Raw genomic sequence first — 20,015 nt, forward strand, 5'->3', positions numbered from 1 at the left:
CGCTGCTTTCTCTCAAACGTGTGTGTTAGTGAGGATGTGGTGTGTTTAAGTGTCAGCCTCGACTGCATTTGCATAACTATTTTAAATATAGATTTGACTTTGAACTCTTCTGTCTGTTCCATGACTTTCCCACCAAGTCTGACTCCGTTTTTTCCCCTCTTTTTCTTGTCTCTCTTATTTTTTTGTTTCCTTCCCTTACCTCACTCCCTCCCTCCCTCCCTTCCCTCCTCCCTCCTCTCTCCTCCCCCTCAGCTCAGAGGATGGGTCGGAGCACTCAGGTTCCGTGTGACACAGAGTATCCGGCCTTCGTGTCGGAGAGAACCATCAAGGAGAACATGGGCAACATCGACTGTGGCGGCTGCATCAAGTAAAGAGGAACACACACACACACGCACACACGCACACTCCGCACCTCACACCTACACACACACACACACACATACGCACTCACACACGCATTACCGCACCCAAGCACACTCTCAGCATTGGCAACACACACACGCGCCAAGTACACACACACTTCACATGTACACGCACGCATGCACATGCACCTGCACGCACAAGCATCACACACACACACACACCTGCACACGCATCCATGCACGCACCTACCACACACGCGCATAAGCACAAGCACGCACACACTGCACACACACACACAGCAGCACACATCTACACACACACACACGCACACTACCACACACACGCACGCCTGCGCCACACACACACACACACTTTCTCGCACACACACACCATACACTCACACCCCACACACACACACATACTCACACACACACACACACACACACACACACACACTCACCTGCATTGCCACACACACTTGCACACACACACACACACACACACACACACCACATACAAGCCATGCTTACACACACATGCGCACACACACACACACACGCACACATTACACACACACTCACACACGCACACTCACACACACACACGCATTCACACACACACACACACACACACACACACTCACACACACGCACCACACAGTACGCACACACACGCACACACGCATTACCAACACACACACACACACACACATCGCAAGATCACACACCACACACACACACACACACACACACACACGCACATACACACACCTGCGCACACAACACTTGCAAAGACACACACACAACACACACACACACACACACACACACACACACACAACACACACAAAACACATTAACACACACACACACACACACACACACACTCAGAGCAAAACACAGTGTTTTCAACAGTGAAAACATTTTACATGAAAAGCCTGAAAATAAACCCGCCACTTTATTAGGTACACCTGTTCAACTACTTTATAATACAAATGTCTTAATGAGCTGAAGGTCAGGAGTAAAAAACAAAAACAAAACAACAACAGTTTGGGAAAAATGAGCTGTTTTGTGATTAGAAATTAAAATGAGATCCTGATAATCATCAGTTCAAAACAACATTTCAGAGTAAAAGCGTGAATAACAAAAACAGACAGAAATAAAATAGTAAATCAATCACATGGAGACACATAACATGAAGGTGATTTAAAGGACCAGTGCGTAACATTTAAGGGGTTCTTCACCCTGACGTGCTCTGGGAAAGGGAGGAGTGAACACAGAGGCTCCTCTGTTTCTTAGAATATTCTGTCCCACCTCTAGATGTTGCCAAATCTTTCACATTGGACATTTGACCTTTGACCCCCCATACACACACACACACTAGGATTCTAGGGTACCTTATAAAGTGAGTCTTTTCGTCATGACAATCAGCCGTGAAACCAGCAACAGAAATGTCGCTTCATTCAGACGATTTGTCACAAACAACAACAACAACAACAACAACAACAACACAACGCCTTTTAAAACGGGAAATGACTGTGAGGAGTGAGTGTGTGTGTGTGTGTGTGTGTGTGTGTGTGTGAGTGTGTGTGAGGGCTTCTCTGTCAGGCAATTGTGGGTTTTCTGGAACCCTGCTGTGGAACCATCATTGCTCCCAGCTGTGGAGTCACTGTGTGTGTGTGTGTGTGTGTGTGTGTGTGTGTGTGTGTGTGTGTGTGTGTGTGTAGCTGCCGTTCAACCTCAAGGTCAGCAGTGTAACCACTGCCCTCAGTGCCAGGAGTAAAATACAGTTTGGGGGGATGGATGCAGTCACACAAACACACACACACACACACGCACACACACACACGCACGCACGCACGCACGCACGCACGCACACACACACAAAGTGCGTGAGCAGCAGTTCTTTTGTGACAATGACACAGAAGTGGGATTAGCGAGCAGAGCTGTGTGTGTGTGCGTGTGTGTGTGCGTGTGTGTGTGTGTGTGTGTCATAACTCTTTTTTAATGCACAATGAATTTGACAAAATAAAATGGTAAAATTGAGGTTTTTGTTTGCATTATATGGAACGTTATAGCTCATATTAGTAATCGAGGATATTGGTGATAAACATGTGTTTCACATTAGTGTGTGCGTGCGCGTGCACGTTGTAATAATTGACACAGTGGACACATCAGCGTCTCGTCTGTAATCGTCTCTCTGCGATGATTTAAGCGTCTCTGGACTGTAACCTGAGCTCCGGGACAGAGCTCGTGTCACGTCTCCAACCACAGAAAGTCATCGAGGGCTTTATTAGCTACAATATTCACGGAGATCTATCATAAAGCTCCACAAGCTGCAGCCTTTTCTTTGGTTCTTTTGTTTCCCTTGACATGAGAAAGGTCCTGAAAGGACGAGAGTCTTTAGAGTGAAGATGTTTTCAGCTTCTTAAATGGGAATATTTCCTGGTTTCTTTGCTCCGTTAAACAAAGAAATCATTAAAACTGAATCATTTTTGGTTTGTGGACACAAACGAGACATTTGAGAAAACATCATGATTTCCAGGTTTGACGAACACTGATCAATGTGGAACAAAGAGAAACAAGAAAATAATGGTTAGTGAGGACATGAGGACATGAGGACAGGCCTGCTCGTCCTGTGGTCCACTTAAAACGTACATTAAATATTAGAAAGTCACGAAGCATAAAATCAAATACAGAAAGAAATCGTATGATTATAAAAACAGTAAGAGCTGAATTAAAAAGAACCACAGGAAGATTCATCTGTTGATTGTTTTCTTGTTTCATTGATTTTGATGTTTGGTCATAAAATGATGACGATGGTTTCAAATGTCTTTGTTTTTGTCCAAAACCAAAAATTAAGTGATTCACTTTGAATGATTTCTTTGTTTTGTCAGAAAATATTCTGATGTAGAGAAGTCTTTAAGGACGTGAGACAGGTGTGAGGAGAGTGAGACAGGTGTGAGGAGAGAAAGAAAATGACGACGTCTCTGTGAAACGCCGCCCGTGTGTTTATTGAGATTTTATTGGAGCCATTTCAACTCAGTGAATTAGTAATTGTTAAATTAGAGTAATTACTGGTCACCGTGTGAGATGATGACAGATGATTGTAAAACCGTACAGTCGCAGTTATGGTTCACTTATGTAACCACTGCATCACCGGACTCTACAACAGCAACGCTCACAACTCAACGAGAACGCTGCCAAAAACTGAGCCGCAGGGAAATGACTGATGTGGAGGTTTAAGAACCCTGTGGATTAAAAACAGTGTGGATTAAAAACACTGGATTAAAAACAGTGTGGATTAAAAACACGGGATTAAAAACAGTATGGATTGAAAACACTGGATTAAAAACAGTGTGGATTGAAAACACTGGATTAAAAACAGCGGGATTGAAAACACTGGATTAAAACAGTGATTAAAAAACACAGGATTAAAACAGTGTGGATTAAAACACTGGATTAAAACAGTGGATTGAAAACACTGATTGAAAACAGTGTGGATTAAAAACAGTGTGGATTAAAAACACTGGATTAAAACAGTGTGGATTGAAACACTGGATTAAAAACAGTGTGGATTAAAACAGTGTGGATTAAAACACTGGATTAAAAACTGGGATTGAAAACAGTGATTGAAAACACTGGATTAAAAACAGTGTGGATTAAAACAGTGTGATTAAAAGTGTGGATTAAAAACAGTGTGGATTAAAACACTGGATTAAAAGCAGTGTGGATTGAAAACACTGGATTGAAAACAGTGGATTGAAAACACTGGATTAAAACAGTGTGGATTGAAAACACTGGATTAAAAACAGTGTGGATTAAAAACACTGGATTAAAAACAGTATGGATTGAAAACACTGGATTAAAAACAGTGTGCATTGAAAAACACTGGATTGAAAACAGTGTGGATTAAAAACAGTGTGGATTAAAAACAGTGTGGATTGAAAACACTGGATTAAAAACTGTGGATTAAAAACACTGGATTAAAAACAGTGTGTATGGAAAACACTGGATTAAAACTGTGTGGATTAAAACTGTGTGGATTAAAACACTGGATTAAAAACAGTTTGGATTAAAAGCAGTGTGGATTAAAAACAGTGTGGATTGAAAACACTGGATTAAAAACAGTGTGGATTAAAAACAGTGTGGATTAAAACATATGATTAAAACAGTGTGGATTAAAAACACTGGATTAAAAACAGTGTGGATTAAAAACACTGGATTAAAAACAGTGTGGATTAAATACAGTGTGGATCAAAAACAGTGTGGATTAAAAACAGTGTGGATTGAAAACTGCAGATTAAAAACACTGTGGATTAAAAACAGTGTGGGTTAAAAACCATGTGGATTAAAAAACACTGAACACAGGCTTGAAACTGAGCCTAATAAAGAAAATGATTCCATGATGAACCAGAACATGAACACATACGGAATATTATTTTTACGATTAGTATTGTGAGTATTGTCACGTTAATTACGTATAATTGAGCTGCCTCAGATCCTTTGCTGTTTTTTAACGTGTCACAAAAACAAAGTGAAAATAAAGTCTTTTTTTCTTAGTTGATGCGGCTGCAGGATCAGATTAGATGCTCTGTGGCTTTTTGAGACGCCTGCTTTGTTATTTGTTTTGGATAAAACAAAATCATAATAATAACACTGATAAATAATGATGGACTGTATGAAAAATAGATACATATAAATTTTGTTTCACTTTTTGTACGACGGAGCCAAACTGACGAGAGGACACATGTTTATCTTTCAAGAAGTCGCAATATAATGAGACCTTTTTTATCGTTATTTAATCAAATGTAGTATTATTATTATCATTAAATATCAGTATTAATGTGTTATGTAGATAAAGCCTTGCAGCCATTTCATCCAAATATGTGTGATTCTTTCTTTAAAACAGACTCACTTTCTTTCAAAGTCCTGATTTTAATGATCATGTGATAAAAAGATGTATTTCTTTCCTTGTGAAGCACAAACACCTTGAATAATAATTATACTTTTGACTTTATTCACAAAATTTTCAAAAAGAATGTCTTGAGTGTGTGTAAGTTTATCGCAATATATGAATTCAAAAACACGCGATAACATCGTATCGTGGTGTCTCATTTTCTGTTCTCTGCAAACTTCAGCAAAGTTTAAATGAGTGTGAGTCAGTGTTGCTGAGGTGCGGGCGGGCGGCAAGGCGTGTGTGTGTGTGTAGGTGTGTGTGTGTGTGCAGATTTTTAATTAACCGTGACAAGTTAATTATTTTTCTACTTAATTCCATGGAGACGGAAAACAAAACACAAGGCAAAGACAAAGTTAATCCACTGCATCACTGGTCTGACCACGCCTCCCTGTTATGACGCCATGCCTCCCCCGGGGGGCGCTCTGCTCGTAACTATGTTCACTGTGATCTACAGTCTCATGACCCTTCAGTGACGACACTCTCAGTCTGTTGACGTCACATGAACCTGGTTAGAGCAGGAAGTCCAACACACCGCAGGTACCAGGTTCTGTCGCTGAAGGACGAGTCTTCTTACATGTCTCATTTCTACCAACATCGCGTTTCTCGTCCTGCACACGTCGGTTTTTTCACAGACTTCGAGAATAAAGTCGTAAATTTACGAATTGTTATTTCCACAAAAGCAGTGATTTGAAGTCCGCCTGGTTTTTTGTGCAGAAAAGATGCGTTTTCTTACTCTCCTCTTCTAAAACAACAGCTTAGAATATTACGACTTTAATCTCATAAATTTACGACTTTATTTTTGTAAATATACAACTTTAAACTTGTAAATTTACAACTTTATTCTTGTAAATATACAACTTTAATCTAGTAAATTTACATCTTTATTCTCATAAATATATAACTTTAATCTCGTAAATTTACTTTAATCTCATAAATATACAACTTTAATCTCGTAAATATACAACTTTAATCTCGTAAATATGCAATTTTATTCTCATAAATATACAACTTTATTCTCGTTAATATACAACTTTATTCTCATAAATATACAAGATTAATCTCGTAAATGTACGAATTTAATCTGGTAAATATACGACTTTAATCTCATAAATATACAACTTTAATCTCGTAAATATACGACTTTAATATCGTAAATATACGACTTTAATATCGTAAATATACGACTTTAATATCGTAAATATACGACTTTATTCTTATAAATATACAACTTTAATCTCGTAAATATACGACTTTAATCTCATAAATATACGACTTTAATCTCTATATATACAACTTTATTCTCATAAATATACAACTTTAATCTCGTTAATATACGACTATAATCTCGTAAATGTACGACTGTATTCTCGAAGTCTGTGTCCCTAATACTCATACTAATAACGTCTCTGTCGCCCTCTGTCTATTGTCAAAGGAAAGGTATTAAATGTCTTTGTCGCTCTAAGACTCTAAGAGTCGTGTCAAGATCTCGTGTGTGTGTGCGTGTGCGTGTGCGTGTGTGTGTGTGCGTGTGTGCGTGCGTGTGCGTGTGCGTGTCTTTTCCCAGCACACAGTGCGTTCAAGGCCAGCAGCTGTGCTGTCAGGATACGTTTCAGTCTTTTCTCCAGGAACACTTGCTCTGCTTTGTATCAGCGGGCTGAGCGGAGCCCAGGCGCGGCGCGGTGCGGCGCGGCGCCCGAACACAGATTATTAAACCTCTGCAGATCCTAATTCACTGTGATTGAACCTGGCTCGGCCCGGTTGGGTTTGGTTTGGTCGGTCACAGTGGGATGGCTGCATTAGGATGCGGTGGATCGGTGCAGCTCGGGGATCAGAGGCTGTTTGTGGTCAGGATAAATTGGTCATGGTATTAAATTAGAGAGGATGGAGATATTCCTGCAGATTTGGGATTAGTTTGGACCCGTCAGGTGTCACTGCGGGAATCTGTCCCCCAGAACTACTGACTTCTACTTCCACTGGGGTTTTTTGTGTCTTTTCATCTCAGAGATTAAATAAAACCACATTAAAGTGGAACAATGAAGGATTTCAACCTTCAAATAATATCTCTCAGATTATTTCGATGGTGCGTGAAATTACAGCAGGGTGAACGTCACCACAGTCAAACCTAAGCAGGTCTACAAAATTCAACTTTACTGTGCACCTGTAGGGGGAGCCAGAGTGAATACGACAATGTCTTACCCACAAAATATTAATAATAAAAAGTCTGAGTTTTCTAAAGTACACAGAACGTCTGTCGGCATTAATCCTTTCATATAAGGCCCATGAATTCATAGGTATGTTCATCTTAATTTTGAGGTAAATAATTGTGACATTAGTGTTGTACAGGTCGCCGTGCTGCCACCACCTGGTGGACTGGAGTGTAGCAGCTTGAACACTGGCTGAAACAGTTACTCCATTAATCAATTATTAATTATTAATCGATAACTAAATAAGTGTGTTTTTTAAATAATTAAAACCAGTTTCTGTCACTAGTCACTCGTGTGTGCGCGTGTGTTTGTGTGTGTGCGCGTGTTTGTGTGCGTGTATTTGTGTGCGTGTGTGTTGCGTCTAAAACGAAGTCAACGCAGTTTCCACTTTTTTTGTAGTGGAGATGTGACGTAATCGTGCCGTGCCAAGGCGAGTAGAGCTGCTGGAAATACACCATTAGTGGATGTAGAGAGTAGCTCATTATTTGGCAGTAAGTCCCTTCATGGGTGAATAGAACAGCTCATTATTAGACAGCCAGTCTGTTGTTGGATTTTTAAATAGCTCATTATGTGGCAGTCGGTCTCTTGGTAGATCTCTAGCATAGCTCATTATTTGGCAGGCAGTTTCTTCATCATCTGCAAACAACATAGTCCACAGAGACTCCTGTGTGTCCTCGTCTGTCCATGTGTCCATCACTACTGCAAACAAGGAGGACTTCACACCTGTCTCACTGTCCTCAGACCTGTCTTACTGTCGGTTTGTGGACAAAAACAGGTTTGACGAACTCTGATCAATGTTTTCTGACATTCTCTGATTGCTGGATTTATCAAGAGAATAATTGACGGTCACATGATGTGAGTTTGAGGTGAGTTAGCGTGGCTGCAGAGCTGAAACGCTGGTTTCCAGGTCTGGAGGGAACTTCCTTGGACATGAAAGGTCGACCCGTTAGAAAAGAAACAGGATTTTTGTTCCTGCTCTCGTTGAACAGAGTCAGTAAAGTCCACACGTGTGTTTATTTGATTTTTTGTGCGTGTTCACGCGTTCACACGTGGACGTTCTGTCTGATAAATGCATTTCGTGGTGAACGTGATAGATCACACAGCTGCGGTGGAAGAGAGGGAGAGACAGAAAGAAGAGATCATGTTTACGACCTCTCCTCTTCATAAAACTTATCCACGCTCGTAAATCAGCGTCCAGGAGGCCGAGGCGAGGCGAGGCGAGGCCTGATCTCTCTGTCCGGTAAAACTCTGAGCACTGACGTGTGCTTCCCCTTTGTCTTTGGAGTGTTTTATATTCCTCAACACTTCATCGGAGAGAATATTACCAAGACAAAAGACGGGGAGAGGGTGAGGAGGACGCGAGGGGACGCAGCGAGTTCGAGGAAAAACTGCGTGTGTGAACTTTTAAATGTACGTCTTTTGTTGTGAGTCTGTCCAAACGTCTCTGTCGCTGCTGACAGCTGGCGGTGAAACAAGTCATCGTCAACTGTCCTGTCTCCTCATCACGTCTCTTCATCACGTCTCCTCATCACGTCTCCTCATCACCTCTCCTCATCACGTCTCCTCAGAATGTCTCCTCAGAATGTCTCCTCAGAATGTCTCCTCAGAATGTCTCCTCTCTGCCAGGGGAGAATGTGAACATAACAAAATCCTCCTGACACACATGGAAATTTACATCAGACTCATGCACCTCGCCAATCCAACTCTGACCTCCCTCTCCCCCTCTCTCCCTCTCCCTCCCTCTCTCTCTCTCTGTCTCTCCCTCTCTCTCACTGTGATTGGCAGGTCCTTTGTGATCCAGCAGATACCCAGCAGTAATCTCTTCATGGTGGTGTTGGACAACCAGTGTGACTGCAGCATGTTTGAGCCGATCACCATGGACCCTGTCGAGATCATCTATATCCTTCACAGGGGGGCGGATGGATGGATGGATGGATGGATGAATGACTGGATGGATGAATGGATGAATGACTGGATGGATGAATGGATGAATGATAGATGGATGGATGACTGCTGCATGGATGGATAACTGGATGGATGACTGGATGGATGGATGGATGACTGATGGATGATGAATGACTGATGGATGGATAACTGGATGGATGGATGACTGGATGAATGTCTGGATGGATGGATGACTGGATGGATGGATGACTGGATGGATGGATGGATGGTTGACTGGATGGATGGATAACTGGATGGATGGATAACTGGATGGATGGTGGATGACTGGATGGATGGATGAATGACTGGATGGATGACTGGATGGATGGATGAATGACTGGATGGATGGATAACTGGATGTATGGATGGATGAATGACTGACTGACTGGATGGATGGATGGATGAATGACTGGATGGATAGTAACTGGATGGATGTATGTCTGGATGGATGGATAACTGGATGTATGGATGGATGAATGACTGACTGACTTAATGGATGGATGGATGGATGAATGACTGGATGGTTGGATGAATAGATGACAGCTCAGTCCTCTCTTTTCATCATAAGTAAACACTTACACAGAGCAGTACCACAAGGACCTGTAGGGGGCAGTGTGGCTGCTCATGTGAGATGACCACTGGACTTTTCCACCGCAGGAACCTCTCTCATTAGTGTTAGAGGCTGATTTCCAGGTTATTTCCAGGTTATTTCCAGGAAAGTAAAGATAACTGTAGTCGACGTCCTGTGTCCTCCTCTCGGGGATGGACAAACTTCATCTCAGGCACAGAATTCAACACTCATGAACCTGAATATCTTGTTGATTTTGCGTGTCTGTGTTGCGATGTGGTCCAGAGTCGACTGCGTAGTGAATCCTGACAACATGGCGGCGTAAACAGACTCAGAATCATGTGAATCATGTGACTCGATGTAAAGGAGACGTGGACGTTATTGTGCACATGTTTCTCTTTTTCTACCTAAAGGAAGCTCAAATGAGCCTTGAAATATTTTCCAATATTCAACAAAACCTGTTCCCAAACGTCTCCCCATTGAGAACAATATCAACATTACCTCATTATCTTTATTAACTTAGTTTTTCTTTTTGTTATTGGAGCCAGCTCTCTTCTTCAGCTGTCACAATCATTGTAGTTGACGGGGAAAATGGAGAACATTTATTTTGAAGTTGTGCTTTGGGGAGTTTGTTTGTCTTGTACCCCGTCTGCGAATGATCGAGGGTTTGGGGCGACATTGATCTGAAACAGGAGGGATTATGTGTCCCAGCTGTCACAGGAATGTCTCAAGGATTTTCAAGGAAGAAGTGGAAAAGGTTGTCGGACACGTACGGAACACCGTGAGGATGGATGGATGGATGGATGCGTGTTTGTGAGAATGGACAGTGATCTATAGCAGACTCAGTCCACCAAGTCCACGCAGTCCAGTCCCACTGTGTGTGTGTGTGTGTGTGTGTGTGTGTGTGTGTGTGTGTGTGTGTGTGTGTGTGTGTGTTCTCAGAGACGCACATTCCTTTCCATTATGAGCCGGGAGAGTAGAGGCCTGCACAGACCCGGGTCTGCAGAGACGCGGGTCTGCAGAGACCTGGATGGATGGATGAATGACTGGATGGATGGATGAATGTCTGGATGGATGGATGAATGACTGGATGGATGGATGGATGAATGACTGGATGGATGGATGAATGACTGGATGGATGGATGGACTGGATGGATGGATGAATGTCTGAATGGATGGATGAATGACTGGATGGATGACTGGATGGATGGTGAATGACTGGATGGATAACTGGATGGATGGATGAATGACTGGATGGATGGATGAATGACTGACTGAATGATGGATGATGGATGGATGAATGACTGACTGAATGGATGGATGACTGGATGGATGGATGAATGACTGGATGGATGGATGGATGACTGGATGGATGGATGAATGACTGGATGGATAACTGGATGGATGGATGGATGAATGACTGACTGAATGGATGGATGGATGATGGATGACCTGGGTCTGCAGAGACCTGGGTCTGCAGAGACATGGGTCTGCAGAGGCCTGGGTCTGCAGAGACATGGGTCTGCAGAGACGCGGGTCCGCAGAGACCTGGGTCCACAGAGACGCGGGTCCGCAGAGACATGGGTCTGCAGAGACGCGGGTCCGCAGAGACCTGGGTCTGCAGAGACGCGGGTCTGCAGAGACGCGTCTCCATCATACACTGAACGTCTGTTACTACCTTGACTTCACTTGCACATAATGAATCTCTGAAGTGCGAGAGACTGAAGATGCAGAAGGACAGGAGGCGTCCAGATACCTGTCACCCCTTTCACCCCGAGGTATTTTCACACAAACACACAAATGTCTGCTTTCCTGTTTCACCTTTCTGTTTCACTTTTTTTTCCTACGTCTGGGAGGTAAAAATATAATAATAATTACAACAATAGTCTTTTGTATTTCATTAACGTTGTAAAGATGTGCAGTAACTCTCATTTTCATCTAAACAAGCTGAATGAACGACATTGATGATGATTTTTGGTCATTTTTATCCAGAATATGAGTTGAGATCATCGCTGTAATGCAGCGCAGTGTCTTTAAAATCACCTCAGACGTCACTGGTTTCCTGTGGATTATACCACAATCTGGAAAAAACAAACATTTACATCAGTTCTGAGGATTGAGGTGTTTGTTTTATCGCCTCCCATTTCACAAGTGATGAAATGACGTCACAGCAAGTTTTAAACTTCACTTTGAAGGTTTGGTTTTCTTTCAGCTCATTTTGACCTCAAACCTCTGATGGAATGTTATCCAATGTTTTTAAGTGGACGCAAACAGATTACAGGATTATTAAGATTGTGCTTTTCACCACTGCAGCGTGATGCGAAGTGTAGACGCAGTTGTTTTCAAATGTTTGTTTGGATTCTAAGTTTCAGGTTTAGATGTTAAAACATGTGAACACGAAACATAACTTGTGTCCGCACGGACGTCTGTGGTTTGCAGAAATGCTGAGCACGCGGTCCTCTCTTCGCGCGTGTCATTAAAACGTCGGTCCATGCCCTTGTTTCCTCAGGAGAACTCGATGGAGTGTGGAGCAGCTGTGGCTCTCAGCCCGTCTCTGGCTGCTACGCTGCTCTGCGTCCTCCCGGCGCTGTTCCCTAGGTGACCAGAGCTAGCCACGCCCCCCCATCCAGCGCTCAGCTGGGATCGGCTTGGCTAAAGTGTTGTGACAAATACAGAAGAAGAAGAAGAAGAAGAAAACACTCCTGCTGCCCTGTTTTTGAAAACTCGCCCAGTTTCATCTCAACGTCTACAAAAAGCCCAAAAACAGACCCAAAAATTTAGCTGCCGCTCCCTCACCTGACTCTTCCCTTCCAAATGTGTTAGACTATGTAGCCCTCAGTTAGCATCGAAACTGAACAGTTATTTAGTTTGTCCTTTGTTGGCTACTGTAAAAAACAGCGTGGGTCCAAAATGGCGGCCACCGTAGCGCTAACGTTGCTCCTTATAGATAAAAAAAAAGATAAATTCTAGTTTCACGAAAAACTATCGTCAGTTTCTGCCAAGAGAAAATGACTCAGCACCGTTTTACAAACTCGACCTTTAACCTCGTTTACAAAGCAGTGTGTGTGTGCGCGTGCGTGTACGTGTGTGTGTGTGTTGTGTCCGAGGTTCTGACAAAAACAAGACAAAATGTGGGCAAAATTGTCCGTTGGACGGTTTCATTCACTGGTGCTGGTTCTGTCAGCTGAGGAGTTCTTCAACCCTCATCTTGAAGTCCTTGAATGTTTGTGAAAATCAGCCTAAACAGACATGGCTCCTTGAAAGTGCTTGAATGTTGTGCAGTAAAGAAGTGAAGTTGATATTTAGGTAAATGTCTCCCTTGTTTGTGACGACGCCACCTACTGTTTGACGCCCTGCGTTGCTTGATGGACGTAGACGAGGCCGACGCAGGACAGACGCGGAGACATCATGACTCACTGTCCACTGTGTCTCTCTCTCCGCCGCTGACGTGAGATTCTGTGCAGAACAATGAGCGAGTAAAGTTAAGAAAGAGAGAGAAAATGACGACGTGATGTCTGGGAAATCTCTGTCTCACCTAAGACAAAAAACAAAGATGGACTTTGAGGACAATCATGTGTCCTCCTCGTGTTTGCGTGTTTCAGAAACAGCTGGGTCCTCTCGTCGAGCGTCTTTGTTGTATAATGTTAATAAAGATCCTTTTCCTTTATGGAATTACATTTGTGTCACGATTATCAAACAACACAAAAAGGAACCACAAAATCAGAAATAGACAAATATAAAATATGGGTTTCAGCAGGCAGCTTCTTTAGCCCCTCCCATGGTCAGAATCACAAACACAAAAGAGTCGGAACAAGCGAAACTTCTGATCATTGCAAACAAAAAGTGTTTTTTAAACAAATCACGCTCACTGTCTGCCAGTTAGCCAGTGATTCAACGAATCAGTGACTCAGTGACTCAGTGATTCAGTGATTCAGTGGTTCAGTGATTCAACGAGTCAGTGATTCAACAAATCAGTTATTCAACGAATCAGTGATTCAGTGACTCAGTGGTTCAGTGATTCAGTGATTCAACAAATCAGTGATTCAGTGACTCAGTGGTTCAGTGATTCAACGAATCAGTGACTCAGTGGTTCAGTGAGCCAATGAATCAGTGACTCAGTGATTCAACAAATCAGTGACTCAGTGATTCAATGAATCAGTGACTCAGTGATTCAGTGATTCAACAAATCAGTGACTCAGTGATTCAACGAATCAGTGATTCAACGAATCAGTGACTCAGTGATTCAGTGATTCAACAAATCAGTGACTCAACGAATCAGTGATTCAACGAATCAGTGATTCAGTGACTCAGTGAGCCAATGAATCAGTGACTCGGTGATTCAACGAATCAGTGATTCAGTGATTCAACGAATCAGTGACTCAACGAATCAGTGATTCAGTGACTCAGTGAGCCAATGAATCAGTGATTCAATGAATGGGGTGGAGTGGCTCAGTGGTTAAGACCGGTACCCTGTATGCGAAAGACATTGTGGTCGCAAGTTTGACTCCACCCCTGGCTGATTGTACTCAATTCCATTGTAAGTGGCTTTGGATAAAAAGCATCTGCTAAATGACATGTAATGTAATCAGTGATTCACAATATTTCATGGACAATAATGACTCCAAGGGTTTAGAATGATAATAATAATAATAGTGAAGATGATGCTGAGACAAATAAATAATACGTTTGTTTAATAATCAGTTTTCATTTTTTTTGTTTCATTTAAATGTCTATGAAGAAAAAAAAAGAAGGATTTTTATTTATGATTTGCATAAACCCATAAACTGTGACTCTGACATGTCTGAGTGGTTATTAATATTCTGAGCTTTTGCCTTGTTTGAGTACTTTTTTTAAAAAATAAAACGATGTTTAAAATTGATTCTGTCGTTGAACTGTTGCCACGGGAACCACGGAGCGTCTCATCCCCACAGGTCGCTGTGCTGTTGTTGGCCGAGTCAACGGATTCGTACGAATCCGCTGAAATAGTTTGAGGAATGTTTGGCTGCTTCTCCCTGTGTGTGTGTGTGTGTGTGTGTGTGTGTGTGCATCTGGTGTTTTGTTCCTCTGTCATTCATGCCCTCAACCCCAGAGGCTCATCACACACACACACACACACACACACACAGAGACAATAAAGCCCATGTCGCTGGAATGGAAGGCCAACCACAACATACATCTGTATTTATTTAGGATATAGACACAAACAATCAAACTTTCTGACAAACATTCCCATTTGCACATGTATGCATGAGCGGCTTCACTCGCCCGCTCCGCCAACTCGTGTGTATGGTTTAAGTAAAAGGGAAAAAACACAACAAAAGTTTTGTGTTATTCCCAGAAGGAGGCCACTCTGCTGTGGTCTCCACGTCAACACCGAGGTCCGGGTGTTCATGCTCCACCACTTCCTCCTCCTGCTCCTCCTCCTCCTCCTCCTCCTCCTCCTCCTGACGAGGTCGTTCTCACCACCCCAGCGGTCGATGACTCGCTTCTCCAGCAGTTTCTCTGTCCTCGTCCCCTGAGCACAACTGTCCGACACTCTAATCATTCTCAGCTCTTCTTGCTCCTCCTCCTCCTCCTCCTCCTCCGCTCCAAAGACTCCCTGACTTGCTGATGGGCCATTTATCACTGCATAATGGGATCGAGGCTGTTTTGAGTCAACAGGCATTGAATCCATTTCTGTGATTCCTTTGCGTTTGCCAGATGACTTATGGGAAGAAAGTGTGTGTGTGTGTACACAAGCCAAAGCAATCTTCTTACTTCTCGGGAGATGCCACAATGGCCGACCCCCCCGTGCCACAGCGGGGTCCTGATGTTTGGTGGAGGAAACATGTTTGACCCGGTTTCACACGTTCATGCTAAAATCACGCAGGTGAAAGCGAGACGTGACGATAAGACTCACACAATTACGTGTGTTTTGAAGACAGGGAAAGAGACGAGGTTGACTTTGTGTCAGAGATGTGACGTCATCGCTTGACGTCCTTGAACGACCTGGTTCTGGTCCTGGTTTTCTGTTTGGGCTCCGTCTGACGCACGAAACACACAAAGGTTGAGTTTTTGCAGCCGATCGACTGAAAGACATTCTCTTCCTTCCTCTTCTTCATTTATAATGGACACAGAAGACGGGGACGGACGGAGCCTTTCGTAACGCTGCAACACCACAGGGAAACTGTAGGGGCAGCATAGAGTCAAACGTCAATAAAAGAGCGTCTCTGTGAGACGTTTACGGGACGACTTTGGTTCGGTGGTCTTTTTACACCACACCGCCCTCTACAGGAAGTATGGTGTAAAGTCTCCATCAATGCTAAAGACGCTCTGAGGACGCGGTCAGTAGATACGAAGACGCGCTTACAAGTTGTCCTCCCATCTTAAGCTGCGTCATGGAAAAGATCATTCCTTGAAAAGTCCTTGAATTTGATGTCTGGAATACTTGAATTAGCCTGAACAACAGCATTGAATGTAAAGCACGTTGTCAAACGTCGCAGTGGACGTGAGAATATAGAGAATGCCGCTTGTCCTGTGATGGACTGGTGACCCGTCCAGGATTGGGCCTGGGATTGGCACCAGCGCCCCCTGATGCTCATGTGGAGGATAAAGCAGTGGAAGATGAACGGAAGATAAAACAGTTTTTTTATGATTTAAAAACAGGGTTTTAGCTCCAAATCACAGGCGAGAAAATCCCCGTCCATCAAAAGAGTTGTCTTTAAAGCCCTGAGTGAGTGAGTGAAACATCACTGAACACATTCCTCCGCAGTGATCCGAGCGCGTCTGGTGTTTGTGGAGGGGAGGCGAGGGGAGGGGCCCCCGAGAGAGGAGTCACCGATCACCGGGACACAAAGACCTGGACGTGGCCTCATCCATCAGCTCACGCTCGTCCTGTTTGCTCTCCATGAGAAGTCTGCGTCGCTAACATGCCGGAAGACAGATGAACACACACATTCACACGTTCACACACACACACACACACACACACACAGGCGGTCACCCAGAGGGCAAAGCTCTTGGTGTTACCTCCAGTGGGGTGGATAACAGTGGTGGTTTTGCTTTGAAGACCACAGATATGTTGAAATGGGAGCGATTGTGAGCGGCTGAACCAGACCAGGACCACACACAGGCCCGGGGACCACAACACGCCACAGAAAACACGGCTGACTCTCATACGGCATTCCTCAGGGCGCTGTGTGCATCCACTCTCACGCGTTTTCACAGAGGATTCGTTTTCCAGAAGTGAATCGTTTTAGAGAAACAATGAGAAGTGGTTTATTTGCTCAGCTTTACGGTGTGAACCGTGTAAAAGCTCAGCTTCTATTCTACTCTCAAATATATGCTACGGCAGCCTTTTCACTTTTGTTTTCTATGCTAATATCCATCCATCATGGTAACGTTCTCTAATTATGAAAATGTTAGGTTTTAAATCTGGATTTTTTTTCCCCTTATTCTGACAAAAACAACAAAAAAACATCACGTCAACACCAGCTTTAACTTGTAGTTCCACAGCTTAAACACCAGTTTGTAAACCACTCACACACACAGGAGTTGTTGATCCACTGCTGCCTCCATCACAAAGTTGAAATGTCTTATTTTCTGTAAAATCCTTTGTTCGGATTGAGCGCAGTGACACAGAGTGACCACACGAGGCAGCAGAGGACCAGCAGCTCCTGAGTCACTGATTTTCTCAGTGATTCAGTCAAATATTTACTTCAAATGTCAAAGGTCATCACAAACAGGCAGAAACAGGTTTTTTTTTCATGGGTGAGGAAAATGTTTAAAAATATAATGTGGGAGAAAATGTCGTTTCTGGATGTCCTTGTTCACCTCCGGGTTTTTTCCCTCTGCTCTGCATGACCACACGGTCAGAGGCTGCTGATAATGACCAGACCTCTTGACCACCACACACACACACACACACACACACACACACACACACACACACACTGGAGATGAAATCTGACCCAAACCCCAAAGACAAATTTGTTCTTGCAGGTGCCAGGAGACAGCTGATGCCAAGGTTGAGAGGTGCCAGCTGAAAACACACACACACACACACACACACACACACACACATATATATAGAGAGAGAGAGAGAGAGACTTGGTTGTGACCCCATGCTGTGACAGGAAGAATAGTCTTCAGTGCTTATGGACTTCTTGGTGAGTTTGAAGACCTGACAGCCAGCTGAACTAATACTGTGCGTGTGTGCGCGTGTGTGGAGAGAAACTATATCTCATTGTTTTGCTGCTATTATTAGCTGTAGCCTGCAGTGTACGCACACACGCGCGCACACACACACACACGAGTGATGTGTGATGAAAAGTCGATCATAAATCACAGAAACCAGAACAAATCAAAGCATTCCATCTGGTGTTTGTGCAAACACACCGAGGGGGCACATTTTCTGCACATTTTCTGGACATTTGCATATTGGGCGGCGTCTTTGTAGCTGCGGCGCTCAGCGGCGGCTGCCAGCGCGTCAGCGTTTACGCAAAAAAAAAAGCCTCATTCGGTTACACATGGAAAGCTAAGCAGCGGCCCTGGAGGCGCATATACATGTTGGCTCCCTCTAACAGGAAGTGGCTAAATGGAGGCCCAGAAGCAGCACAGACCCCCACACCATACCCGCCTCACTTCTGCCAATCAAAGGCACCCGGGCTGTTTTTAGAGTCATTTTTGAACAAAATGGTCAGTGAGGAGCTGGAGTGAAGGTCAGTGAAGCGACAGAGGGAGGAGGCGGGAGGAGGTGGGAGAAGGCGTGGCTGATTGTAGCAGAGTAGGTGGTCTCAGGGCGGGGCCGTGATTCAGGGGGAAAGTTCAACCTCAAGCTGTAAATCAGAAACAACATTATGTGACACAGTTTCAGCACCATCGACTTCACTCGTCCATCACTGATAGAACCTGGTTCCTGCTGTTTTTTTACAGCTGATACTAACGTGTGTGTGTGAGTGTATGTGTGAGTGGATGTGTGAGTGTGTATGTGTGAGTGACTGTGTGAGTGACTGTGTGAGTGTGATGTGTGAGTGTGTGAGTGAGTGTGTGTGTGTGAGTGATGTGTGAGTGAATGTGAGTGAATGTGAGAGTGAATGTGTGATGTGTGAGTGATGTGTGAGTGTGTGAGTGACTGTGAGTGGATGTGTGAGTGAATGTGTGAGTGACTGTGTGAGTGGATGTGTGAGTGACTGTGTGAGTGTATGTGTGAGTGAATGTGAGAGTGAATGTGAGAGTGAATGTGTGAGTGGATGTGTGAGTGACTGTGTGAGTGGATGTGAGTGAATGTGTGAGTGGATGTGTGAGTGACTGTGTGAGTGGATGTGTGAGTGACTGTGAATGTGAGTGTGTGTGAATGTGAGTGTGTGAGTGGAGGTGTGTGTGACTGTGTGAGTGAATGTGTGAGTGGATGTGTGATTGAATGTGAGTGGATGTGTGTGGCTGTGTGAGTGTGTGAGTGGATGTGTGGCGGATGTGTGAGTGGATGTGTGGTGACTGTGTGAGTGGATGTGTGTGTGAATCTGAGTGAATGTGAGTGGAGGTGTGTGTGACTGTGTGAGTGAATGTGTGTGGATGTGTGTGTGAATGTGAGTGGATGTGTGTGGCTGTGTGGTGACTGTGTGATGTGTGAGTGTGTGTGAGTGAATGTGTGTGGCTGTGTGAGTGCTGTGTGAGTGGATGTGTAAGTAAATGTGTGGCGGATGTGTGAGTGGATGTGTGAGTGACTGTGTGAGTGGATGTGTGTGTGAATGTGAGTGAATGTGAGTGGAGGTGTGTGTGACTGTGTGAGTGTGTGAGTGGATGTGATTGAATGTGTGACTGTGTGAGTGGATGTATGTGTGAATGTGAGTGGATGTGAGTGAATGTGAGTGTATGTGTGTAGAATGTGTGAGTGGATGTGAGTGACTGTGTGAGTATATGTGTGAGTGGATGTGTGGATGTGTGAGTGACTGTGTGATGTGTGAGTGTGTGTGAGTGGATGTGTGAGTGTGTGAGTG

The 20,015-nt window shown here is 43.8% G+C and overlaps 1 protein-coding gene across 2 annotated transcripts in view; it reads left to right on the top strand.

The window, feature by feature from the left end:
* Positions 1–12,755, top strand: part of cacna2d3a (calcium channel, voltage-dependent, alpha 2/delta subunit 3a) — a 101,441-nt gene extending 88,686 nt beyond the window's left edge. For both annotated transcript variants that reach the window (XM_044038393.1, XM_044038394.1), the window contains 4 exons: positions 253–367; positions 9,312–9,424; positions 11,734–11,816; positions 12,548–12,755. In XM_044038393.1, the coding sequence (XP_043894328.1) occupies positions 253–367; positions 9,312–9,424; positions 11,734–11,816; positions 12,548–12,640 (404 nt within the window). In that variant the 3' untranslated portion in view covers positions 12,641–12,755. The remainder of the gene's footprint in view (positions 1–252; positions 368–9,311; positions 9,425–11,733; positions 11,817–12,547) is intronic.
* Positions 12,756–20,015: the final 7,260 nt, after the last annotated feature.

This window comes from Solea senegalensis, linkage group LG11, assembly GCF_019176455.1.
Source record: "Solea senegalensis isolate Sse05_10M linkage group LG11, IFAPA_SoseM_1, whole genome shotgun sequence".
NCBI classification, from domain to species: domain Eukaryota; kingdom Metazoa; phylum Chordata; class Actinopteri; order Pleuronectiformes; family Soleidae; genus Solea; species Solea senegalensis.